Source organism: Podarcis vaucheri (assembly GCF_965113315.1).
Source record: "Podarcis vaucheri genome assembly, chromosome: 9".
Classification (NCBI taxonomy): Eukaryota; Metazoa; Chordata; class Lepidosauria; order Squamata; family Lacertidae; genus Podarcis; species Podarcis vaucheri.
Window position 1 is genome coordinate 2,146,135 of NC_138767.1, and position 27,437 is coordinate 2,173,571.

The window sequence follows — 27,437 nt, forward strand, 5'->3', positions numbered from 1 at the left end:
CACCAAGCGACAATGGAGTACACCTCCAGGGGAGAAGACTAACAGTGCGCTAGCAACACCAAAGTGACCTGCCTGGGGCGTAAGCCAAATCATCATCATCAAAATAATGGGTTGTCTCAAATGGTTCGCCAATGGAGTTCCACTTGTGCAGCAGGATTGCTTCCTCTCACTGTGCACCCCCCAAAAAAAAATGATCTGGAGACTCCACAAACATTTTGGAGCAGTTTTTGAGTGCAGAAGACCATGGGAGAGGGGAGAGGAGGAGGAAGTAGTTCTAGCGCAGAAGCAGAAGTCTGCTGGGTGAGTGGGATGGAAACACTAGCTATGACTCATGGCAGGTTTCTGCCCAATTTGCACACACTATTGCCTTTTGGCCACCATTATTACCCAGCTCAATCCACTGGCGCTTCCGCGACCGAAGTCTTTAAGGGGATGAAAAAGAGGGAAACAGCCTGTGAGCGAAAGAGCTCTTATCCCGAGCCATCATCTCAAGAAATGCCAAAAGAAACTGCCTGGACAATTCGCACTGGTCTGTTTCCTGCAGCCGCTTGTAAATCTTGTTTTGCATACTTGACAGACGCCAAAGTCAGGTCCTGGAGCGCCATTACCCCAGGAGGGGAAGCCCAGCACACAGGAAGAGCAACAAAAGCTATTTTAGCAAAAGAAAACGTAACGCATAATGAAGTGAACGCAGAAGATGCTGGACTAGATTGGCCCCCTTAAGGCTGATCCAACAGACTCTTCTTTTTTTAAAAAAATAAATAAATTGTATTAACTTTTCTAAATTACATTTCAAATATGCATTTAAATAACCTTACATCTATGACTTCCCTTCTTCTCCTTCCATGGTTCATTTTGCATATCATAAATCCCTGCATATTGCACATGAACTAAACCATTAGTAATCCATTGCTACATCCATCAAAACTTATTTACACTGTTAAATTTATCTTAATGCTACCAGCGTTTTACACAATTTTCTCCTATACATTCAGTAAACAATTTTCAGTCTTTTTAACCAGCAGGCTCTTCTTAGGCAATAATCAATGCAGCATTCACCAAACTGGACTGATGGGCACTGCAGCACAAAAGAGCTGGAGGGCACCAGTTGGCAAAGGATAAAATAATGGAACGAATGCTGCCTTTAATTACAAAATTACAAATTTAATTACAAAAACAGATGTCATTATAGGGTTGGGAGGATCTTGCATGTCCATTCATGCGCTCACTTCCAATGCTCCTGTTTCCACACTGGCCCATTCAGCTTCTGCCGCCTGACCTCCGATTGTCGAAAGCCTCCCTTGATATGTGTCTCCACTACCCTGCATTAAATTAGCTTAACTAGATTTCGCCAGCTGTCATTTAGCAAGCTTTGAGGGTTCATGTCGAACCCTTGTGGCACTTGTGGACAGCCCTCTGTGGTTTTTTCAGAAGAAATATCCGCCTGGAGATCACGGACAATCCAGGACGCTCAGCTCTGCTCCAGAGCCAATCATCACCACAAACTTGTCTAATCCCTTTTGAAGCCATCCAACCTACTACACAGCCCCCATATTGTCAAAGGCAGAAGCTGGCACAGGCAGTCTACTTCCTGGGCAATTAAAAAAATATCCCTGCTTGTAGAAAACAAGCATGTCAGGGACGGGTTGAAGCCTAGCCGTCCCCCCAATGTGTTCATTTTCTCTCTGTAGGAAATGGAAAAGCTTTCGACCATGTGAACCATGACACATGATGCAGTCTGAGATGGCACAAGACTATTACCCATTTAAACCATAGCAAAATAATAGCACGTCAGATCTTGCATCGTGTCCTGCTGCCAAGGCAGTAGACAGGATAGTGTGCCTCCCAATTTGAGAGAGGGGATGCAGCAGAAAAAGACAAACTTGTTTTTCTAACTTCAGCCTTCAAGTTCCTGGTTACGCTGCAGACCCTTATCAAAACCAAAACACTGAACTCTCCTTCACTGCATAAATTCCCTGCTGCTCCTGAAGAAGTGCCAGGCTTGCTGAAGTTATCACCTTCCCCTCCTCGCCTCTGCACTGAAGCTCGGGTTATGGAAAACCTCTCTTCTGATTTTCCACACAATCTGGTAAGATCCAATTCAGCACATAAGATTGAGCTTTTGCAAGGCACGGAGAGAAATTCTCAGACCCCAGGGAGAATTAATCAGTGGGGGTGAGCCCTAACTTCCAACTCGCCTTGCAGCAAACCCCAACCTTCCCACCTTTTCAGAAATCCCCACCCCAAAGAGCATCCTAAAATAAGGAAGTGGCTGTTAAGGCAAGCCAGGGGCCTTGGTTAGATGCCCAGGGACCAGACTGAGTCTGCCCCCTCGCTTGAGCAAGCAGCCAGGATCCACCTCCCCAGCAGCAAGCTCAGCCCAAGGACCTCCTTTGCTGCCCACAAAGTCACCCAAGGGGCCTCCCTCATCAGATTGTTCATGGTGGAGGACGTGCCGGCACTCAATGGCGCCAACCAAGGACAGGGAGCGGAATTATGTGACCATGCATCCCCTGTCCTACGGAAACCCCCACCCCTTAAATTCAATGAATAAAGAGACAAGGCAAGTAGTATTTGGGTAAAATCAGGTCATGGCTTTATTAGCTACTGGTGTAAGAGGTTTCACATAGGCATCAGGGAGAACCAACAATTTCTGGCCCGTCTGCCGGAAGGACTTAATTTGGGGTCAACTGGAAGTGACCTGCATCAAAGAGTAAGTCCCTTGCTGGATTGCACCTGGGGAGTGCTATGGCCCTAGCCCCCACCTGGGCAGAAGCATCTCTCCCGGATCCCTTTTCCGGAGGGGTAGGCAGAGGTTACAGCCTCCCCTCAATCCAAGACTACGCCTATCCAATGCATCAACCGGCCCTCAAGGAAATGCTTGCCGCCAAACCGCTCACATCTGAAAACAATACTTTAGGCCTCCCACCAGGTCAGTCAACCAAACATCAAGTCCCTCATCGGAGAGGTCTACCCCATTCTGCCGGAATAAGGCCTCTCGTTGGACTGTGATGTCAGGGTGTCGGATCACCCAGCCACCCAGCTGCTGCACCTTGTGCGTTACGGCATTGTTCACTTTCTTCCTTATTCTCTCCCTTGATTTGTTCACGGATGCCTGCTGAGGTTCCGGGGTGCCAGGCAACGGAATAATAGGCCAGCGCTGCCTCTCCAGTAGCTCCGACCAACAGAGACTGGTCCGTGGGTATTGAAAGTGCAAGGTCTCCAAGTCTTCAGTGATAGCATTGACTAGGTAACAAATCCTTAGTCGGCCCATGTCCTCCTCACCCAGGTGAAAGATGATGATATCAGGTGGGCCCACCGTAGAGATCCGAGCAGTCAGCAATGGTAGGAGCTGATGCCACCTCATTCCCCTCTGGCTGATCCACGACAGCTCTATATTCGAAGGGAAGCCCAGGTTGCTGCCCCACCTGGACGAAACTGCGCGGACTTCAGCCCAATACACAACGCTGTGCCCGCAAATCCATACCTTCTTGGTGGCCAATCCTCAAAAAACCAAGAAAATAAACAAGACAGTGTAAGTTCAGGGGTGCAGGTGTGCCCTGGAATGCCATCTCCTAACGGACTTCATTCTATCTGCTAATTCCCTGGTCCTGAATGGGGTAACTGTGCCCCTGAAGGACCAGGTGCGCAGCCTGGGAGTCATTTTGGACTCACAGCTGTCCATGGAGGCACAGGTCAAATCTGTGTCCAGGTCAGCTGTTTACCAGCTCCATCTGGTACGTAGGCTGAGACCCTATCTGCCTGCAGACTGTCTCGCCAGAGTGGTGCATGCTCTGGTTATCTCCTGCTTGGACTACTGCAATGCGCTCTACGTGGGGCTACCTTTGAAGGTGACTTGGAAACTACAACTAATCCAGAATGCGGCAGCTAGACTGGTGACTGGGAGCAGCCGCCGAGACCATATAACACCGGTCTTGAAAGACCTGCATTGGCTCCCAGTACATTTCCGAGCACAATTCAAAGTGTTGGTGCTGACCTTGAAAGCCCTAAACGGCCTCGGTCCAGTATACCTGAAGGAGCGTCTCCACCCCCATCATTCTGCCCGGACGCTGAGGTCCAGTGCCGAGGGCCTTCTGGCGGTTTCCTCATTGCGAGAAGCAAAGCTACAGGGAACCAGGCAGAGGGCCTTCTCGGTAGTGGCACCCGCCCTGTGGAACACCCTTCCAGCAGATGTCAAAGCGATAAACAACTATCTGACATTCTGACATTCAGGAGACATCTTAAGGCAGCCCTGTTCAGGGAAGTTTTTAACGTGTGATATTTTATTGTATTTTTGGTTTTTATGGAAGCCGCCCAGAGTGGCTGGGGAGGCCCAGCCAGATGGGCGGGGTATAAATAATAAATTATTATTATTATTATTATTATTATTATTATTAGTCCCAATTTGTCGTGATGTGGGGGGTTAGCTGGGGGGCACCAGCCAGGCAGAGGAGGAAGGCTCAGAGCCTGGGGAGTGGTGGTGGGGCAGAGAGGAGGAGGAGAGGAATGGTGGGGTGCTGAAGAGGCAGCAGGCTTTCTCGAGCCGGAAGAGCCAGGCGCAGAAAGCGGTTCAGACTCAGCAAATGTTGCAGAGGAGGAGAGGACAGAGGCTGCAGAAGCATCTCAGGAGCGTGCCCTTCTTACTAGACTAAGTGTTAGCAATTTCACTCATCCGATGCTGCAATAATAATAATAATAATAATAATAATAATAATAATAATAATAATTTTTTATTTCGCTCACAAGGGTCATAGGAACGTGCAAGCCCACTCACCATGACAAGGTAATGATCCAGCAAGTGAAGGGAGTACCTACACTCCAAGAATGGCTGCGGTGTTATTTCTCTATGATCATTAAACACTCTTAAACTGGTAAGGGACTCTTAATTGCTTTTTTCTGCTGATGCACAGCCAAAGGGGAAGAGGGAGCCTGACAAATATTGACAAACTTAGAAGGTGTGAAGAGGGCAACCAAGATGTTCAAGGGTCTGGAAACCAAACCTTATGAGGAGCACTTGAAGGAGCTGCATATCTTTAGCCTGGAAAAGAGGAGACTTGAGAGGAGATAAGAGAGATACAGGGAGGTAGCCATGTTGGTCTGCCGTAGTCAAAACAAAATATTTTTTTTTCCAGAAGCACCTTAGAAACCAACTAAGTTTGTTATTGGTATGAGCTTTCGTGTGCATGCACACTTCTTCAGGAGATAAGAGCGCTATCTTCAAATTTCTCATGGAAGATGGAGCAAGCTTGTTTTCTCCTGCTCTGGGGGGGGGGGGTAGGATTCTAGTTACAAAAAAGGAGATTCAGACTCAACAGCAGGAAGAACTTAGAATGCTTCAACAGTCGAACAGTCTCCCTTGGGAGCTTGTGGATTCCTTCCTTAGAGGTTATTAATCGGAGGTTGGGTGGCCATCTCTCAGGGATGCTTTAGCCAATATTCCTGCATTGCAGGGGGTTGGACTGGATGGCACTTACTTTTCTCTGTCCTGATTCTACCATTATCCTGCTTCCTTACTTCCAGTGCTGTAAGAGAGAGAAAAACCTTTCCCTATCCAATTTCTTCATGCCCTGCATCATTTCATAAACTTTTATCATGTTGCCTCTTCCTCACCTTTTCTCTCAACTGAAAAGCCCCAAATGCCATCCACCCCACTGGAACCCTTTGTTCCCCTTCTTCTGAACTTTTCCCATCTTTACAACATCCTTTCTTAGATGAGACAACCAGAACTGTATGCAATATTCCAGACACATTCGCACTGCAGATCTGCATGAGAGTGTTATGATAGCAGCAATTCTATTTTCCACACTTTTCGTAATTGATACGGAAAGGGGGGGTGCCTTCTCTCCCCCTTCCTCTGGGAACATCCGAGGCGATGACCTCGAGGGTGCCCACAGTACACTCACCCTCAGCTCCCCCTCACCGTTGCATAAGCACCACACTTTTCCCAGACCCCGGTGAAACGCTCCTTTCCCTTCTCTTCCACGAGCGAAATAAGCTCAAATATATATATATATCCCTATCTCTCTGCTATGTCTATTCGCGCTCCATACTTATAACGAGTAGACCGTGTGTGACTGTATCCCCGCTTATTCCTATGGCCGCGCTTTAGCCAATCAGGAAAATGCATTCCCTTTGCAGGACTAGCTCAGGTAGCTCTTGCACGCCTCATTTAACCCCCTGACAAGCCGATGACGGCCCCCCACGGTGAGAACAATGGAACTGAAACCAGCGACCTCGCAAAACTGTCAAAATCCTGCTACAATGTATCCATTCTTGCTACAATGTATCCATTGATACCCGTTTGACCGGCAAAGGGCTGAAACCTTCGGAAATTAATATAAAATCAACCGTAACTCCGATTTCCCTCATCTTGGCATTGTTCAACTCAGCTCTTCCCGGACTCCATGATACTACCCCCGACTCCATAATCCCCGGAACGACAGGTCACGTACTCAGGAAGACCCTAATCCTGTCAGATCATTCTGCCTAGCCCTTTCCCTGGGCAATGCCAGGTGACAGACGATGCATATCTGAACTATTGTTTCATCACCACCGGTACTTAGAAAGTGTTTACCTCTGCATATCTCTCACTCTGCATACTTCCCCTCCCTTCTCTGAAATGTTAATCCACAAAGTCCCACCTTTCTGTAACATATTCATGATGTAACCCAAAGAAACCCGACCCTTCCATAATGTATTCATGACGTTTTTTGCAATGTATCATGGGGCATGGAGGGAACTTTTAAAAGCCTATGTCACCCCATTCTCAGGGTTCAATGCCATTTTGAACCTGTTGTGCAATAAACTCGGATCTTCGTAGTTTGCTCCTGTGTCCGGCTGAGCTCCTTTCTTCTCCGCAGGGACCCGCGGACTCTGTCCGACGAGCTGGGTGGCAGTGCAACCATGCACCCAGATTTTTTCCGTTTCAGTAATGATCTCTGGGATGGAATCTGCAGTTTTCAGCCGCAACTCACTCCACTGACACCTTCTTCAGGCTACCCCCTACGAGCCCCAGGGTCTCCTCCCTAGTAAGGTAGCACCATGTGTATTGCTCTGTATGATTAACAATACATATGGTTAGCACGATTAAGTGTGAATAAAAAATAAAGCTGGGTATCATGAAGGCAGAACTGTATAGGGAAGTTTTTAATGTTTGATGGTTTATTATGTTTGATGGTTTATATTTGTTGGAAGCCGCCCAGAATGGCAACCCAGCCAGATTGATAGGATACAAATAATAAAATAAAATAGTTGTTGTTGTTGTTACTCAGAGATAGGTCTCGGGTCTGGATCAGTTGAAGACAGCTATACGAGGTGGCCAGGACTAAAGAGGCAAGACACAAAGTGTGGGATTTAAAGAGGGTCACTTTATTAACTACAGCAGAGTAACTTACAAACGGCAGGCAGGAAAGGAGGAGACGCGTGGGCAGGAGTCCAAGCCTCTCCCGAGACTCCAAATCCTGTCGTGAATGGCTAAGCCTATCTTGCAGGGAGGAAGGTGGTCTCCATTGCCCTCCTCTCCCCCCACCGCACCCCTTAAGGTGAGCTCTGGCTGACTCATGCACCCTTGGAGCCCCACAAATCCAGGCAAGTGACACGGGTCAACCTCAAGAGAGATCCCTTTCCTGCCCCACAGGTCCCCCTGGAGCCGCTTAGCAACCTGAAAAGTGATTTGGGGTGCTCGCGGTTTTGCCAACTTCTCCCCTTTCACAGGAGGATAAAGCTCGGCTTAGTCCTTCTTCCCCCACCGCCGCAGAATATGTGCTTTTATTTCTGTGTGGAGATTAGAGAGGAAAATATCGTTCCCAGCAGCAGACAAGGAAATCCCATCCTTTCCGTAAAGTTCGTTCCTAGTGGGATTAATTTGGGGGTGAGATATCGTTCCGTCCCCCGTTGCAAACAGCGCCATTCTCATTTGTCTATTAAACCGTTTCCGCTTTTTGCACAATAGCTTCATGATTGGGATGTTAATCCAGGCTCTCCTGGGCAAGATGTTGGACCACAGGATAACAACCCCCGGCCACCTTTGCCTAATCTCCTCCAAATCCTCTATCACTTTCTTAAGCAACTTGTTATACGGCATCAACCCGAGGTCATTGCCACCTGCGTGCAGGACCACCATGTCCGGCTTCTGCCAGACCACTCCATCCTGGAAGATTGTGGGCAACAGTTGACGCCACTTCAAATTTATCTTGCCCAACCACTGAACAGAGGCCACCGGGCTCAGACCAAAGTCAGCTCCCGGACTGTAGTGTTTCGCTCTATGACTGGCGCCAAGAACAATACTGTGGCCTGCGATGAGGACTCGGACACGCTTGCCTCCAGCCAGGCCTCCTGTTAAAAAGAAACATCGTCAGTAGATTGCAACTCCGGACAGTTCTCTTTTCCCCAGCTTTTCAGAAACCCAACGGTACAGAAGCCTCGCAGAGGTGTTTCCAAATTGAGGCACAATCCTAAATGAACAGGCCCAGAGTACCTCCAACACACCCAGCACCAGCTGCTCAAGTGTTTTCTTAGTTTCTGTCCAGAACTGAAACTTCGTAAGAAGATGGCCATGCACACGAGGCATGAAGATCCCTGGAGAGTTGCCCCTATGCTCTGCATATTCCTCGAGGACAGTCACTGCTCAGGGATCAGCCTCCAAGCGTGGGCTTAACGGCACCATCGAGCTCTTCGGTCAGTATTGGACCACGTCCTCAGTAGAACCCCAACCTCCAAGAACACCAGACTGAGAAATCACAGGCAGGGCCAGACCACACATGAAGCGGACTGAGGCAACCTCCTCAGGCACTGGAATCCCACAAAGGCACCCCACCTGCTCCTACTGAACACTCGCAAGATCTCGCCACGGCCCCAGCGTCTCCTCACTTCTCCTGTGGCAAAGGAGTGCCCCCCAGAGATGCAAGAAGTGGCTGTGGCTTCCAGATTCCAGGGAGATCTCACAGACCTCTTGGGATATCTCATTGAACGTGCAGACGTGCGATTCCATAAAGCGAGTCCTTGGTGTAGCAGTGGCAGCGGCAAAGCCTCCCCATTTCATCTCAGGCGGAGAAATAGGACACACCACCCCTGATTGCAAGGCACACTCAGAATGTCCAATTTAGCTGCCAACTGCCCTGTTGTAAATGCTCCCTGTGTTGATGCTGCTAAGGCTGCATAAGAGAAGCCTGCTGGATGAGGCCAGTGTCCCGTCTAGTCCAGCATCCTGTTCTCACAGTAGCCAACAAGATACCTATAGGATTCCAGCAAAAGAGCCCTCTGCCCTTTTGCAGATTTCACATCCAAGAGGCAAGGTCAGGATCTCAGCCTGCTTGCCTGACCAAAATGCAAACTGTATGTAGGGCATGAACAACATTTCCTGCAGCCCGAGGCAGTGAACAATGGCAAACTAAAAGAAATTCAGCAATAACGCTCTTCTAGGCTGCATCAACAGAAGTACAGGGTGCAGATCAAGGGGAGTCCTAGTCTCACTCTATTCTGCCTTAGCTGAACCACACCTGGAATACTGTGTCCAATTCTAGGCACCAGATAGATAGACAAGCTGGAGGATGTGCAGAGGAGAGCAACCAAGATGATCAAGAGTCTGGAAAACAAGCCTTATGAGGAACAGTTGAAGGAGCTGGCCATGTTTAGTCTGGACAAGAGGAGACAATGAGAAGTTCAGAGAGCCATCTCCAAATATATCAAGAGCCGGTTTTAAAATGCTTTCCAGTCTTTTGGCAAAGTATAAAAATCATGGGTTCTTATTTAAAAGTAACGCTAAGGTAGGACAATGTATATTGCTCTGTGTGATTAATAATACATATGGTTAGCACTATTAAGTATGAACAAAAAATAAAGTTAGGTATCATGAAGGCAGAACTGTATAGGGAAGTTTTTAATGTCTGATGGTTTATTATGTTTGATATTTGTTGGAAGCCACCCAGAATGGCAACCCAGCGAGATGGATGGGGTACAAGTAATAAAATAAAATAGTTGTTGTTGTTTTTGTTGTTATTCAGAGATAGGTCTTGGGTCTGGATCAGTTGAAGACAGCCATACGAGGTGGCCAGGACTAAAGAGGCAAGACACAAAGTGTGGGATTTAAAGAGGGTCACTTTATTAACTACAGCAGAGTAACTTACAAACGGCAGGCAGGAAAGGAGGAGACGCGTGGGCAGGAGTCCAAGTCTCTCCTGAGACTCCAAATCCTGTCGTGAATGGCCAAGCCTATCTTGCAGGGAGGAAGGTGGTCTCCATTGCCCTCCTCTCCCCCCACCGCACCCCTTAAGGTGAGCTCTGGCTGACTCATGCACCCTTGGAGCCCCACAAATCCAGGCAAGTGACACGGGTCAACATCAAGAGAGATCCCTTTCCTGCCCCACAGGTCCCCCTGGAGCCGCTTAGCAACCTGAAAAGGGATTTGGGGTACTCGCGGTTTTGCCAACTTCTCCCCTTTCACAGGAGGATAAAGCTCGGCTTAGTCCATGTTCCCCCACCACCGCAGAATATGTGCTTTTATTTCTCTGTGGAGATTAGAGAGGAAAACATCGTTCCCAGCAGGAGACAAGGAAATCCCATCCTTTCCGTAAAGTTCGTTCCTATTGGGATTAAATTGGGGGTGAGATATCATTCCACCCCCCGTTGCAAACAGCGCCATTCTCACTTCTCTATTAATATATTGCCGCTTTTGGCGCAATCGCTGCATGAACGCTCTAGTGCATGAGGCACTCCTGGGCAAGATGCTGGACCACAGGATAAGGATCCCCGGCCACGTTTGCCTAAATGCCTCCAAATCCGCTACCACTTGAGAAACTATATCCTCACTCTTCATAAACTTCATTTCAAAGTCGTCCAAGTGCAGAACCACAATGTCCAGCTTCTGCCAGACCACCCTGTCATGGAAGATTCTGTGCAACAGATGACTCCACCTGCAACTCTTCTTGCCCAACCACTGAACAGAGGCCATGTGGCTCAGACCCAAGTCAGTTCCCAGACTGGAACGTATCGCACTACGTCTGGCCTGAAGAACTGTACGGTGGCCTGCGATGAGGACTTGGACACGCTGGCCTCCATCCCAGCCATCTGTCAACAAAAAATATCATCAGTAAATTGCAACTCCGGACAGTTTTCTTTCCCCTGGCTTTTCAGATGCCAATCGGTGCTTGGTAAGATGCTAAACATGACTTGTTTATGTTTTGTATGCCTCTCAAAGGTGTCTCCAGGTGTACTGCAGTTGGGGCGACCGTAATCCTAAATGAGCAGGCCCAGAGTACCTCCAACACACCCAGCACCAGCTGCTCAAGTGTTTTCTTAGTTCCTGTCCAGAACTGAAACTTCGTAAGAAGATGGCCATGCGAACGAGGCATGAAGATCCCTGGAGAGTTGCCCCTATGCTCTGCATATTCCTCGAGGACAGTCACTGCTCAGGGATCAGCCTCCAAGCGTGGGCTTACCGGCACCATCGAGCTCTTCGGTCAGAATTGAACCGCGTCCTCAGTAGAACCCCAACCTCCAAGAACACCAGATTGAGAAATCACAGGCAGGGCCGGACCACACATGAAGCGGACTGAGGCAGCCTCCTCGGGCACTGGAATCCCGCAAAGGCACCCCACCTGCTCCTACTGAACACTCGCAAGATCTCGCCACGGCCCCAGCGTCTCCTCACTTCTCCTGTGGCAAAGAAGTGCTCCACCAGAAAAGCAACGAAAAGCGGCTGTGGCTTCCGGATTCCAGGGAGATCTCACAGACCTCTTGGGATCTCTCGCTGGAACCTGGTAGTCACAGATGTGCGATCTCAGAAGGCACAGGAGTGGCAGTGGCAAAGCCTCCCCATTTCATGTAATAGTAACAATAATTTGTTATTCATACCCTGTCCATCTGACTAGGTTTCCCTAGCCATTCTGGGAGGCTTCCAGCACACATAAAAACATAGTAAACCAGCAAACTTTAAAAGCTTCCCTATACAGAACTGCTTTCAAATGTCTTCTAAAAAACATATTGTTGTTTATCTCCTCGACATCTGATGGGAGGGTGTTCCACAGAGCAGGCACCACTATTGAGAAGGCCCTCTGCCTGGTTCCCTGTAACCTCACTTCTCGCAGTGAGGGAATTGCGAGAAGGGCCTTGGCGCTGGAGACGCTCCTTCAGGTATACTGGGCTGAGGTTGTTTAGGGCTTTAAAGTTCAGCACCCACACTTTGTGCTTTGAAGTGTATTGGGAGCCAATGTGAGTCTTTCAGGACTGGTGTTATATAGTCTTGGCGGCTGCTCCCAGTCACCAGTCTAGCTGCCGCATTCTGGATTAGTTGTAGTTTCTGAGTCACCCTCAAAGCTAGCCCCATGTAGAGGGCATTGCAGTAGTCTAAGCGGGAATTAACCAGAGTATGCACCACTCTTGCGAGACAGGGCACAGGCAGAGAGGATCTCACATAGAGCTAGCAGACAGCCACCCTGGACACAGAATTGATCTGCACCTCCATGGACAGCTGTGAGTCCAAAATGACACCCAGGCTGCGCACCTCATATCTGAGGGGCAGAGTTATCCCATTCAGGACCAGGGAGTCCCCCACAACTGCCCACCCTGTCCCCCCAAAACAATACTTCTGTCTTGTCAGGATTCAGCGTTAGCCACTGTTCATCCTCCAACCCTCTCACACAGGACTTTCACTGCTTCTGATTTGAAGGAGAGGTAGAGCTGGGTATCATCGGCATACTGATGAACACCCAGCCCAAACCCCCTGATGATCTCTCCCAGCAGCTTCAAATAGATATTGAAAAGCATCGGGGAGAGGACGGAACCCTGAGGCACCCCATAAGTGAGCACCCAGGGATCCGAACATTCATCCCTCAACACTACTTTCTGAACACAGCCCAGGAGGAAGGAGAGGAACCACTGTATGACAGTGCCCCCAGCTCCCAGCCCCTATAGACGGTCCAGAAGGATGTCATGGTCGATGGTGTCAAAGGCTGCTGAGAGATCCAGCAGAACTAGGAAACAGCTCCTAGGCTGCCGGAGATCATCGACCAGTGTGACCAAGGCAGTTTCAGTCCTATGATGAGGCCTGAATCCCAACTGGAAGGGATCCAAATGGTCCGCATCTTCCAGGCGTGCCTGGAGTTGTTCAGCAACCACCTGCTCAATCACCTTGCCCAAGAATGAGCCTGGGCGATAGTTGGTCATGATGGCTAGGCTCAAAAGATAGCTTTTTAAGAAGAGGTTTAATAACTGCTTCTTTAAGTGGGTATGGGAAGATTCCCACACAGAGGGAAGCATTCACCACCCCGCACAGCTCATCGCCCACCCCTTCTCAGCTCTCTTTATGAGCCAGGATGGGCAAGGATCAAGGAAATAGGTGGTCAGTTTCACTTGTCTCCACATCCTCAGATGTAACAGACTGGAATTGTTCCCATGCGACATGACTAGGCAGAGCTCTGGCACTCTCCCACCCCAACCCTGCCCCATTGTGAGGTCTACCTCCCTCCGAATCTGATTTTTACCTGCAAAAAACTTTGTGAAGTCATCATAGGAGACCTTGCAGTCCGTGCTGGACTCAAGCTGGTAAAGGTGGATCTGTAAAACTCCAGACCACCTGGAAAAGTCTCCTGGAACTATTTTCTGCAGATGCAATAGAGGCGGTGAAGAAGGTCCTCTTTGCCATCATTATCAAAACTTGGTAGACTCAACGTTGAGCTGTAACCCGTGTTCAGTCTGATTCAGAGTGGGTTTTCTGCCACTGGCACTCTAGCCATCGTTTGATTGCCCTCAGCCCAGGGGAGAACCAAGGGGTCATCCAGACTCCATGCAATCAGAGTGGGCACTTCGGAACCAGACAAGTCAACAACCCTAGTTAACACCGCATTCCAACGAGCCACCAGTAAATCAGCTGAAAGGCCATCAACATGGGATAAAACATCCCCTACCACTCTCTGGAAACTATCTAGATCCATTAAGTGGCTGTGACGGACCATTCTAATCAGTCCCACTTCCCTATGCAGGGGATGGTAGCGGAGAAGTCTAGTTGCAACAGGAAGTGATCCGACATAGCACTTCTTTTGTTTCACTTTTAGTGTCAGATCACCCACATCCATAGAGGTGAACACCAGGCATGTCTGCCACTATGAGTTGGATCAAACTTATTCAGGTACAGCCCCATGAAGGCCATGCTTTCCACAAAGTCCCAAGCAGCGCCATGTAAGGTCATGTTGGCATGGATGTTAAACTCACCCAGGACCAAGATGGGTGGCTCCAGGAAAACATCCGACGTGACCTGAAGCAGTGTGAGCAGGGAATCCTTGGTGCAGCGGGGAGGTTGGTACACCAATAGCAATCCTGTACTGCCCCTATTGCCCAACTTTAGAGAAGTGGGTCTTCCTAATAAGGACGCCCAATGAAAACAAAGGACTTCCTAAAAATCACTGCAACCCCCCCCTCCCCACCCACAGGACCTGGGTTGCTGTGCATAAGGGAAGCCTGGCAGACAAGCACCAGCAAGAACAGGTTCATATGCCTCGTCCAACCAAGTCTCTGTTACACATTCCAGTTCAAGTTCTCCATCCATGATCAAGTCATGGACGGCAGTGGTCTTCTGGATCACTGACCTGGCATTACACAGCAGCACCTGAAGGTCATGTGGGACACCCTTGTTGATACCTGTAACCTTCTGGTCAGGACCAGACCCGGAGGCAGGGATAGTCTCCAAACGACGAGTAAACCTGCCCCCTCGGTAATGACATGGTCTGGTCCTAGCGTAACTCCTCCTCCTGCCCACGATCACGGAAATCGGGTGTCCCAATAAATCCCCCCTCCCCCCCGTAGAACCTGCCCAAGCCATCCCATTGGCTAGGACTCACTCCCTGAACCTATCCCCTTAAAAACAGATTTCCTTATAAAATCCACAAAACAAACCTATTACTAGAAAATAATAAGAGAAACAATGCCACTTGCGGAAATGATTCCCATAGATTATGCACTGAATAATGCAGCCTCATTTGGAGACACAGAGTGCTTCCCCATGATGGCTGGGAGGGGCATTCCTTCTCCCATCCCGCCATTTTCCTAAGCCTAAAGTCAGATGAAACATTTGCAAGCATTTTGGCCTGAACCAGTAAATACAAGGAGACACCTTAACTCTTACCGCTTTTTAACACTAGGGCTCTCCCGGTTTGTTTTGGGCCCCACTCATCAAGCAGGCCACACGCTGGATCTGATCTTTGGGGCTGGCATAGATGTGATCATGCTCCCCCCTTGGAAGTCCCATGGTCTGATCACTACGCTCTGAAAGCCAAGATTGACTTCCCGCTCCTCCCCTGCTCGGGTGGCGAGCCTATTTGGGCTTGCCCGCGAAAACTGATAGATCCTGATAGATTCCGACAAGCCTTGCGGGACCCCGCTCCTCTTGGCGACTCGTTAGATGACCTTGTAGAGGACTGGAACAACTGGCTCTTGGCAGCCATTGATGAGATCGCGCCTAAGAGCCCTCTGTGACCCCGTCGAAACCGGGCCCCTTGGTTTACTGAGGAGCTCCGGAAAATGAAGCGGGATCTTGATGGCTAGAGCGAGTATGGTGACGGACTCGTGACGAAGCCTCAAGAACATCTTATAGGATGCTTATGAAAGCCTATGAGATGGCTATGAAAGCTGCTAAGAAATCTTACTTTGCAGCTTCCATTGCATCCGCTAGCTCTCGCCCGGCACAACTTTTTAGAATAATTAGGTCAATAACGTCCTCAGGAGGACAACCAAATTTAAGGATAAATTCGACCCACAGCTGTGAGACATTCACAAGCTTTTTTGCAGAGAAAGTCCTGTTGCTCCGCCGTGACCTCCCTGCCAATTTAGATACAGTGACTGAACTGGAGGCCCCTCGACTGACTTCAGGTCCAGTGTTGGACCATTTCGATCGGATACTCCCTGCTGATGTGGATAGGTTCCTCCAAGTTGGTAGGCCCACCACCTGCCTCCTTGATCCGTGCCCATCTTGGCTGATTAGGGAGTGTCCAGATGTCGCGCGGACCCCCCTGGTTGAAATCATCAACTTGTCTCTTGACACGGGGACATTCCCAGGGGAACTGAAGGAAGCACTGGTGTGTCCACTCTTAAAGAAAACTTCACTAGATCCCTTAGACCTATCTAATTACTGCCCAGTTTCAAATCTTCCATATCTAGGTAAGGTAATTGAGAGAGCGGTTGCTGAACAGCTTGGTAGGTTTCTGGAGGAAACATCGACTTTAGATCCATTTCAGTCCGATTTCCGTCCTGGTTTTGGGACCGAAACGGCTCTGGTTGCCCTAACAGATGATCTCCGTAGACAACTGGATCGAGGCGGGTCAGGACTGCTGATCCTTTTAGATTTGTCAGCAGCCTTTGACATGGTCAATCATGATCTTCTGGACCACTGCCTCGCAGACGTGGGGATACAGGGCATAGCCCGTAACTGGCTGTGCTCTTTTATCTCTGGTCGGGGACAGAGGGTGGCACTAGGGAGGGAAATGTCGTCGCGCCACTCCTTGGTGTGTGGAGTGCCGCAGGGCGCAATTCTCTCCCCGATGCTTTTTAACATCTTAATGCACCCCCTTGCCCAGATTATCCAGAGCTTTGGGCTGGGCTGTCACCAATATGCTGATGACACTCAGCTCTGTCTGTTGATGGATGGCCACACCGACTCGGCCCCGAACACACTGACCAGATGCTTGGAAGCTGTGGCTGGATGGTTTCGTGGGAGCCGATTAAAACTAAATCCTTTGAAGACAGAGGTCCTATGGCTGGGTCGGGATGGCATGGGGATGAGGGACCAACTCCCTTCTCTTGCAGGGGCCCAATTAGTGCCATTGCCTTCCGTTAAGAGTTTGAGTGTAATCCTTGACACCTCCCTTTCCAAGGAGGCGCAAGGTTACAGCAACAGCCAAGGCGACATTTTTCCACCTTCGCCACATCAAGCAGTTGGTCCCTTACCTTTCCCGCCCCGACCTGGCCACAGTGATCCATGTGACGGTCATCTCCAGGCTTGACTACTGTAATTCGCTCTACGCGGAGCTGCCCTTGAAGCTGTCCCATAAATTCCAGCGGGTGCAGAATGCTGCAGCGAGGCTCCTCAAGGGGTCTCTGCCATGGGAGCATATTCACCCATTGCTTTTCAAGCTGCACTGGCTCCCGGTGGAGTAGAGGGTCAGATTTAAGGTGCTGCTTTTGACCTTTATTTATTTTATTTTATTTTAAGGTGCTGCTTTTGACCTTTAAAGCCCTTCAATGTTTTTGGGTGGCATGCATGCTTGTGGTATGACAAGGTTAAAGCACATAAGGCATTTAAGAACCATATTGTCAGGAAAGCACTGTTTAGTGTCTGGATACGATACAAAGACTTACTTGAAAACAAAACCCCAAGGTGGTTGTCACCAATGGAGGTAAAAGCTAAAAAAAAAACCTCAATATGGAGGCCAAGTGGCCAAAATATTGGGAGATTTTAGAGCAAGAAGGAGACAAATTGAAATTGCAGAGTTTTGAGAAATTAAAAGATAGAGTGTGAGATTGGCTTCATTATTTTCAAATAAGAGAGGTATCCAATTTAGACAAAAAAATCGGCTTCCAGGTGGAAAAATCAAAGTTGGAAACAGAATTGTTAGATCCCAATACCAAGATACTTTCAAGAATGTATAACTTGCTGTTAAAATGGAATACTCAGGATGAAACGGTTAAATCTGCTATGATTAAATGGGCACAGGATGTTGGTCATAATATTATGTTTGCTGACTGGGAACAGTTGTGGACCACAGGTATGAAATTTACGGCATGTAATGCCCTTAGAGAGAATATTATGAAAATGATTTATAGGTGGTACATGACACCAGTCAAGCTTGCAAAAATCTACCATTTGCCTGATAATAAATGTTGGAAATGTAAAGAAACTGAGGGTACATTCTTTCACCTTTGGTGGACGTGCCCAAGGATTAAGGCCTTCTGGGAAATGATATATAATGAATTGAAAAAGGTATTTAAATATACCAGAAGCCTTTCTCCTGGGCATTGTCGGCCAATTGGTGCTAAAGAAGGATAGAACTTTCTTTATGTATGCAACAGCAGCAGCAAGACTACTCATTGCGAAATATTGGAAGACACAGGAGCTACCCACACTGGAAGAATGGCAGGTGAAGGTCATGGACTACATGGAACTGGCAGAGATGACTGGCAGAATTTGTGACCGGGGAGAAGAGTCGGTGGAGGAAGATTGGAAGAAATTTAAAGACTACCTGCAGAAGCACTGTAAAATTAAGGAATGTTGAAATGACGTTTGATTGAAAATAAGCGGTACTGGTAAAAAGATGCTTAAGAAAATGTAAATAGGGATTGATAATTGGAAATTGATACTTATAATAGGTTAATATATGGAGTAAGGATAAATGCTAGAGGGTAAGGATTTGCTGAATTTAATATTTGAACTGGAATACAAAATGGGAGGTGTGAGGAGGTAAAGAAACTAGTGAAGGAAATATAAGATTTGAAAACATTAATCTATTTTCTGTTTTGATTTTTGGTTATTCTCTGTTTTTATTCTTTCTTTTTTCTTTTTTTCTTCTGTTAACTGTTTTTATTGTGCATTTTTATGTGTTTTGTTTTTGTAGTTTAAATTTTGGAATTTGTTTTTATTGTTTGTGAAACATTAATAAATATTATTATAAATGAAAAATAAAAAGCCCTTCACGGCCTAGGACTCTTGTACCCACAGGACCGCCTCTCCCGGTATGCCCCACAGAGAGCCTCAAGGTCCATAAATAGCAACACCCTAGTGGTCCCGGGCCCTAAGGAAGTTAGATTGGCTTCAACCAGAGCCCAGGGCCTTTTCAACTCTGGCTCTGGCCTGGTGGAACGCTCTGCCTCATGAGACCAGGGCCCTGCAGGATCTGATTTCTTTCCGCAGGGCCTGTAAGACACAGTTGTTCCACCTGGCCTTTGGCTTGGAGCCAATTTGATTCCCTCCCTCCTTTTCTTTTTTATTTTCCTTCTCCTCCTGTGATGAGGCTACATTTTAATATTTCAATATTTTAATGTTGCATTTTAATTTTGTTTTTAAGTTGTAATGATTCAACTTGTTTTTATTATTGCTTGTAAGCCGCCCTGAGCCCAGCCTTGGCTGGAGAGGGCGGGGTATAAATAAAAAATTATATTATTATTATTATTATTATTAACGTTCCAACTAGTAGTCCTGTCGCCTAATATGCAAGTTCTACTCCCCAAGTTGCTCAACAGCTATAGGTCATATATGTTACCACCCCTACCCTAATCTGAACATTGAAAACTGATGGAATCATATAATAGTAGAGTTGGAAGGGACCCCAAGAGCCAACTAGTCCAACCCTGCAATGCAGGAATTTCAGCTAAGCATCCATGACAGATGGCCATCCAACCTCTGATTAAAAGCCTCCGAGGAAGGAGAGTCTGCAACCTCCCAAAGGAGACCCTTCCACTGTTGAGCAGCTCGCCCTGTCAGAAAGTTCTTCCTGATGTTGAGTCAGAATCTTTCTTCTAACTTGAAGCCACTGGTTCAGGTCCTACCCTGCAGAGGGGGGGGGGGGGAATAAGCTGGCTACATCTTCTGTGTGGCAGTCCTTTAGGTATGTAGAGAAGGGTATCGTATCTCCTCTCAGCCTCCTCTTTTCCAAGCAAAAAATACCCAGTTTCTTCAACCATTCCTCATAAGGCTTCTAGACCTTTGATCATCTTGGTCACCCTTCTCTGAACACTTTCCAGATTATCAATCATGTTTCTTAAACTGGGGTGCCCAGAACAGGACACAGTATTCCAGGTATGGTCTGAACAAGGCAGAATAGATGACTATTAATTCCCTGTATCTGGACACTAGACTTCTCTTGATGCAGCCAAGAATAGCATTAGCTAGTTTTGCTGCTGCAGCACACTGTTGAATTATGATAAGCTTGTGGACCACCAAGACCCCTAGATCCTTTTCACATGTCTTACTGGCAAGCCAAGTATTTCCTGTCTTATATTTGTAAAGTTGGTTATTCCTGCCTAACTGCAGAACCTGACAGTTGCCCGTATCAAAACTCATTTTGTTAGTTTGGACCCAGTTCTCCAATCTGTTAAGGTCATCTTGAATCCCAATTGTGCCTTCTGCAGCATTAGCTCCCCCTCCAGGGTTGGTGTCATCTGCCAATTCGATGAGCATCCCCATAATTCCATCATCCAAGTCATACATAAAGATGTTGAACAACAATGACCCAGGACAGAACCCTGTGGCACCCCACTTGTCACTTTTTTCCAGGATGATAAGGAACCATTAATGGGCACTCTTTGGGTTCAGTCAGTCAACCAGCTACCAACCCACCTAAAGGTAAAGTAAAAAAAGGTAAAGAACCCCTGGACAGTTAAGTCCACTCAAAGGCGACTATGGGGTTACGGCGCTCATCTCGTGTTCAGGCTGAGGGAGCTGCCGTTTATCCAGACAGTTTTCCAGGTCATGTGGTCAGCAGGACTAAACCGCTTCTGGCGTGACAAAATCTAGGGTGCACGGAAACGCCATTTACGTTCCTGCCACAGCAGTACCCATTTATCTACTTGCACTGGCATGCTTTCAAACTGCTCGTCCAACCCAAATTATTACCAGTTTCTCTGCAAGACTATCACAGGGGACTTGGTCAAAAGCCTTACCTTCTCCTTGCAACTGTTGGCTACTGTGTACCCTAATCCTTCGTGATTTCTCCTTTCTTCCATTTCGTATACATGCCCTTCTTAAATCTGAGCTCACCTGTAAGCTGCTTATGCAGCCACACAAGTTTCTTTAGATGCCTCCTACTTTTCTTTCTTGTTGGAATTGTCTGTCTTTGTACCTTCAATATTTCACCTTTCAGAAATTCCCATCCATCTTGGATTCCCTTCTCTTTAAATATTTCTGACCCTGGGATCTCACTCAGTAACTCCCTAAGCTTTATGAAATTGGTCTTCTTAAAGTCTGACTATACTCTGCTTTCCCTTCCTTCTAGATCATGAAACCCAGGAGGACATGATCACATCCTCCCAAGTTTCCCAGTATTTCAACTTGGTCAATCAGTTGCGTTGTGTTAAGGACCAGAATCAAAAGAGCAGGCAGCTGCCTCATACTTTGAGGAGCCGTGTGGACGTTTTGTTGGCTTATTCACCCAAGGCTCACAGATGGACCTAGCAATGATAGTGACTTACTTGGACCCTAACACACATTGTAACAGAGCTCAGTCTCCTGCCTATCCAGTGCTGGAAGCAGATATGGAAGGTAGGAGCTCAATGGCACCTTAGACCTAGGCTATGGGCACAACAGAATGTCTAGGCACACTTTTTTAAATAACAAAAATACCGTATTTTTTGCACTATAACACTCACTTTTTTCCTCCTAGAAACTAAGGGGAAATGTCTGTGCGTGTTATGGAGCGAATGCCTACGGATGGCGGGGGGATCTGCTGCAGTCGTGAGCAGAGGATCCATGGTTCCCCTTCCTTCCCCCCTCCGTGGCTCGCTTTGAAACAGCAAAGCGGGAGAAGAGCTGCTGAGTGGGGAGGAGAGAGGGACAGAGAGCCTGCTTCTTTAAAGGAGCAAAGCGGGAGAGGAGAGGAGCGTAACCGGCTCCTTTCCGGTTGGTTCCTTTAAAGCAAGCAGGCTCTCTGTCCCTCTCTCCTCCCCACTCAGCTCGCTACATAGCAGCAAAGTTTTTCAGCTCGCTAAGCCGGGGATGAGTGGGGAGGAGGGAGAAAAGCAGAGCCTGCTTGCTTTAAAGGAGCAAAGTGGGAGAGGAGAGGAGCCTTCTCCCCTTATATCCCTCTTCATTATTAGCAGCATCCTTCTCCACCCACCCCACGCGTGCTCCTTCTCCCCTTAAACCCCTCTCCTGCATTATTAGCAGCATCCTTCTCCACCCACCCCACGCGTGCTCCTTCTCCCCTTAAACCCCTCTCCTGCATTATTAGCAGCATCCTGCTCCTTGTCCCTTGAGTGCTTTTCCTTTCCTCCCCACTTAAAACATGGTTACAAAGCATGGATCCACATGATTTTTGCATTGGGCTACTCCAAACTCACTGTCAGATCACATGTCTGTGGCCACAGCATGAACCACAAAAATCATACATCCACTGTTTCGTTTAGAATTTTTTTTTTCTTGTTTTCCTCCTCTAAAAACTACGTGCGTGTTATGGTCGAGTGCGTGTTATAGAGCGAAAAATACGGTAGAATATTATGTCAGTTTATCACAGTCTAGTGCTTCTCCTGCTCACCTCCCTAATATTAAGAGGGTCTCCTCTCCAGTCTTCATGTGGGGAGGCAGAAAAAGGTCCTCCTTTCCTTCCACTCTGCAGTTTTAATCTGAAATCTTAGGCGAAGTATTGAACCCAGAGCTGAGAAACTGATCACGCTAATGAAATTCCCTGTCGCAAAATGCGCCTAGAACAATGGGAGCTTCGAACACTGTGCTATCCCATATCAAAACTACCACCAAAGCCTACCTGCATCCTAAATGGCTCACCATACTCCACCCACAAATTCATTATAAGCCCTCAATATTATGCCCATGTACTTCATCAGGACTCTTCCTTTATTGGGCCGTTTCTCCAATGTCGCTCCACCAGGTGCCAAAAATCCTGCTGGGCAGGTTGACTCATTTTTCTCTTTTGCATTCTTTTTCTTATGTTGTGAGCTGCCCTTGATCTTTGAAGGAAGGGTGGCATACAAATTTAATAAATAAATTTCTATACATCTTTTTCTATCTTCTCATTCACATTCCCTTTGATTTTATTCATTTGTTCTGCTTCCCTAAATACGGAGACCACCAATAATTAAATATAGATATTTAAAATCTCTCTCTCTCTCTCTCTCTCTCTCTCTCTCTCTGTGTGTGTGTGTGTGTGTGTGTTTGTTTGCTTGCTTGCTTAAAAGTATTGCAATCTGCTTTTAGTTATTTTGGTAAGAAAGTGACGAATATGTTTAATAAAAAGAACAAAAAAATCAAGAGAGGACAAACACATCCACAAACTCCCCTTTTCATATTTGCTCATTGGTGACAGGCAATCAAGGATATCCAGGCCAACTTGAGGCCTCCCCGAATGAGATACCTTTCATAACTGCGTCCACCTTCTTACCTGACTGCACCCAATTGACTGTCGGTCTGGGCGGCTACACAATGCTCTCCTCGCACATCTCCTGGCTGCATCAGTAATGTCTCTTCAGTCAGCTCTGTACCATCCTTTGGTACCTCCCCCTAAACTGGCAGTGGCAATGGCCAAATTTGCGTAACCCCTTCAACCCCACAAGAGGAGCCCCGTGGTGAAACCCAGCTCCAAGCCAGCCAGCCCCACCACTGTGAAGGTAAGTGCCAGATTCTCACCTGCAGATATCTCCGCTGGAAGATTCTGCTTCGGAGGTCTTGCATCTTCCTTCTGAAGCCACGGCACGGTGAACAAGCTCGAGGTGAACAAGTCCCCTTCACTACCTGAAGCCTCCGATCTTTCCACGCAGGCTGCAATATCAAGCAAAGGTGGTTTAGTAGCCATTCTACTAGATTTGGAAGGTTTCTTACTCGCTACCCACTCCGTGGCCTCCAGCGGACCTCATGTCTGGGCCTCCCTCCTGTTTGGAAGAAGAATCCTGAGGCTCTTTGGTGGGCTGCTTTTGAGCTTGGTTTCCTTGCCTCCTGCTCCCTTCTCAAGATGCCATCACAATGCCTCTACTATGCACGTAACTGAAGGAGGGGGCATACACAGATCCTAATCCGACCCACAAACAAACTGGATAATTACACATTAACCTGAGGCCTTTTGCATGAAGAGCAAGTGGCCTCTCTCACATTTTAGTTTTATGTCAGGGGTTTGTACGCAGGTGCCTAGCTGTTCCAAGAATTCCTACATTACAGACGTGGCCCTAAACCTGGGTAGCTAATTTCTGGCACCCCAAAGGTTGCTGGACTTCAAGTCCCAACAGTCCTGGCCAGCAAGGCTAAGAAGCGAGGATGATGGGAGTTGCAATTGAGCATCATCAGGGGAGGCCAGCTTAGCCACCCTCCCTGCCCAAATATCTTAGGTCACCAATAGTCAAGAAATCTGCTCCTTTCCTTTCAGAAAGGAACCCTTGTATTCCCAAAATCTGTGCCACCTGAATTCAAGTCCCTTTAGGAGTTGCATACAGATCTCCACAGCAGCCTGCTGGATTCGCTGCGCCTTTTTGTTCATGATAAACCACATTAATACCATTTTAAAACTCCTGTCCAACCCCAATACTTTCTAAATTTTGTATCATAGAACTCTAAGACACGTTGTCAAAGGCCTTCTCCGCATCAATAAACATTAACATTGCTTTACATTTTTTCTTGTTTCTAACTTTTCCAAAATATCAACTATATTCCTAATATTATCTTTCATATAGTTTTTGACATTGGATCTATCTTGATCTTGTTTTGGAATCAGGGTTACATAAGCCTCCTTCCAGGTTTCGGGTGCGTTGTCCCCTCCTATTACCTTATTGCAAACTTCTACCAATGACTGAATAAGCCAATCTTTCATAGTCTTATAGTATTTTGCTGACAATCCATCTGGTCCTGAGGCTTTGCCAAGTTGCATTGAATTTATTGCACTTTCGACCTCCTGCCGTGTTATTAAACCATTTAGTAGGATCCTTTTACCTTCAGGAATCTTCTGCAAGCCATTAGTTTTAATAAACTGCTCAATTTTGACCTTGTCTTCTTTACCATTTTTATACATTTGTTTGTAATACTTCTGGAAGCATCTTCTTATCTCCACAGGGGTCTCCACAGACTTTCCTTCTGATACAGTATTTGTAATAGTACTTTGTTTCTGTCTTTTTTTTAACTGCCAAGCTAAGAGTTTCCCACATTTATATGCAAATTCAAAATTCCTTTGTTTCATCAGTCTTAATTTCCATTCTATTTCTTGGTTTATAATCTATGAATACTGGATCTGTAAGGCTTTAATTTTCTTTTGTATCTGCAAATTCGTTGGATTACTTCTAAGGTTCTTCTCTTTCTTTTAATTGGTCCAAAATTTTATCTTTCTTTTCATTTTGTATCTTTCTCTTAATTGAATTTTGTTGAATGAGGAATCCTCTCATTACTACTTTACTTGCGTCTCAAATGACTCTTTTTTTCCATTCCAAAAGTCATAGTCATCTCAAAATAGTCATTTAGAGTCTTTTGGACCTTATTATTTGCCCATTCCTCAACAAATCATCATTCATCCTCCATCTGAATAAATAAATTTCTATACATCTTTTTTCTATCTTCTCATTCACATTCCCTTTGATTTTATTCATTTGTTCTGCTTCCCTAAATATGGAGACCACCAATAATTAACTATAGATACTTAAAATGTCTCTCTGTGTGTGTGTTTGTTTGTTTGTTTGTTTGTTTGCTTGCTTGCTTAAAAGTATTGCAATCTGCTTTTAATTATTTTGGTAAGAAAGTGACGAATACGTTTAATAAAAAGAACAAATAAATCAAGAAAGGACAAACACATCCACAAACTCCCCTTTTCATATTTGCTCATTGGTTGCAGGCAATCAAGGATATCCAGGCCAACTTGAGGCCTCCCCGTATGCGATACCTTTCATAACTGTGTCCACCTCCTTACCTGACTGCACCCAATTGACTGTCGGTCTGGGCAGCTACACAAAGTTCTCCTCGCACATCTCCTGGCTGCATCAGTAACGTCTCTTCAGTCAGCTCTGTCCCATCCTTTGGTTTTGTTGTTTAGTCGTGTCCGACTCTTCGTGACCCATCCTTTGGTACCTCCCCATAAATTGGATGTGGCAATGGCCAAATTTGCATAACCCCTTCAACCCCACAACAGGAGCCCTGTGGTGAAACCCAGCCAGCCCCACCACTGTGAAGGTAAGTGCCAGATTCTCACCTGCAGATATCTCCGCTGGAAGATTCTGCTTCGGAGGTCTTGCATTTTCCTTCTTCTGAAGCCATGGCACGGTGAACAAGGTCGAGGGAGTTAAGTCCCCTTTGCTACCTGAAGCCTCCGATCTTTCCACGCAGGCTGCAATATCAAGCAAAGGTGGTTTAGTAGCCATTCTTCTTGATTGGGAAGGCTCACCATACTCCACATACAAATTCATTACAAGCCCTCAATATTATGCCCATGTCCTTCATCAGGACTCTTCCTTAATTGGGCCGTGTCTCCAATGTCGCTCCACCAGGTGCCAAAAATCCTGCTGGGCAGGTTGACTCATTTTTCTCTTTTGCATTCTCATTTTGTATTTCTTATGTTGTGAGCTGCCCTTGATCTTTGAAGGAAGAGTGGCATACAAATTTAATAAATAAATTTCTATACATCTTTTTCTATCTTCTCATTCACATTCCCTTTGATTTTATTTATTTGTTCTGCTTCCCTAAATATGGAGACCACCAATAATTAAATATAGATATTTAAAATGTCTCTGTGTGTGTGTGTGTGTGTGTGTGTGTGTGTGTGAGGTCTTCCGTCAGCTCTGTCCCATCCTTTGGTACCTCCCCCTAAACTGGCAGTGGCAATGGCCAAATTTGCGTAACCCCTTCAACCCCACAAGAGGAGCCCCGTGGTGAAACCCAGCTCCAAGCCAGCCAACCCCACCACTGTGAAGGTAGGTGCCAGATTCTCACCTGCGGATATCGCCGCTGGAAGATTCTGCTTTGGAGGTCTTGCATCTTCCTTCTGAAGCCATGGCACGGTGAACAAGCTCGGAGTGAACAAGTCCCCTTTACTACCCGAAGCCTCCGATCTTTCCACGCAGGCTGCAATATCAAGCAAAGGTGGTTTAGTAGCCATTCTACTAGATTTGGAAGGTTTCTTACTCGCTACCCACTCCGTGGCCTCCAGCGGACCTCATGTCTGGACCTCCCTCCTGTTTGGAAGAAGAATCCTGAGGCTCTTTGGTGGGCTGCTTTTGAGCTTGGTTTCCTTGCCTCCTGCTCCCTTCTCAAGATGCCATCACAATGCCTCTACTATGCACGTAACTGAAGGAGGGGGCATACACAGATCCTAATCCGACCCACAAACAAACTGGATAATTACACATTAACCTGAGGCCTTTTGCATGAAGAGCAAGTGGCCTCTCTCACATTTTAGTTTTATGTCAGGGGTTTGTACGCAGGTGCCTAGCTGTTCCAAGAATTCCTACATTACAGACGTGGCCCTAAACCTGGGTAGCTAATTTCTGGCACCCCAAAGGTTGCTGGACTTCAAGTCCCAACAGCCCTGTCCAGCAAGGCTAAGAAGCGAGGATGGTGGGAGTTGCAATTGAGCTTCATCAGGGGAGGCCAGCTTAGCCAGCCAGCCACCCTCCCTGCCCAAATATCTTAGGTTACCAATAGTCAAGAAATCTGCTCCTTTCCTTTCAGAAAGGAACCCTTATACAGTGGTGCCCCGCAAGACGAATGCCTCGCAAAACGAAAAACCCGCTAGACGAAAGGGCTTTCCGTTTTTCGATGCGCT

At 47.0% G+C, this 27,437-nt stretch overlaps 1 protein-coding gene and 1 long non-coding RNA gene across 17 annotated transcripts in view; one reads left to right on the forward strand and one right to left on the reverse strand.

Moving 5' to 3' along the window:
* LOC309540165 overlaps positions 1–5,120 on the forward strand; it is a 69,794-nt gene extending 64,674 nt beyond the window's left edge. Inside the window, exon 2 of the long non-coding RNA XR_014223089.1 lies at positions 4,494–5,120. This is a non-coding gene — a long non-coding RNA (uncharacterized lncRNA). The remainder of the gene's footprint in view (positions 1–4,493) is intronic.
* The window catches only part of LOC309539891 (uncharacterized protein), a 108,346-nt gene that overhangs the window by 64,788 nt on the left and 16,121 nt on the right, over positions 1–27,437 (reverse strand). For 4 of the 16 annotated variants that reach the window (XM_082236274.1, XM_082236275.1, XM_082236268.1 and 1 more), the window contains 4 exons: positions 26,606–26,737; positions 25,869–26,003; positions 23,336–23,467; positions 2,702–3,504 (listed from right to left, as the gene is read on the reverse strand). In XM_082236274.1, the coding sequence (XP_082092400.1) occupies positions 2,897–3,504; positions 23,336–23,467; positions 25,869–26,003; positions 26,606–26,737 (1,007 nt within the window). In that variant the 3' untranslated portion in view covers positions 2,702–2,896. Of the gene's footprint in view, positions 1–2,573; positions 3,505–4,940; positions 5,054–7,347; positions 8,335–10,077; positions 11,065–23,335; positions 23,468–25,868; positions 26,004–26,605; positions 26,738–27,437 lie in introns of those variants that run through there. The other 12 variants (XM_082236270.1, XM_082236269.1, XM_082236267.1 and 9 more) reach the window with 12 other exon arrangements.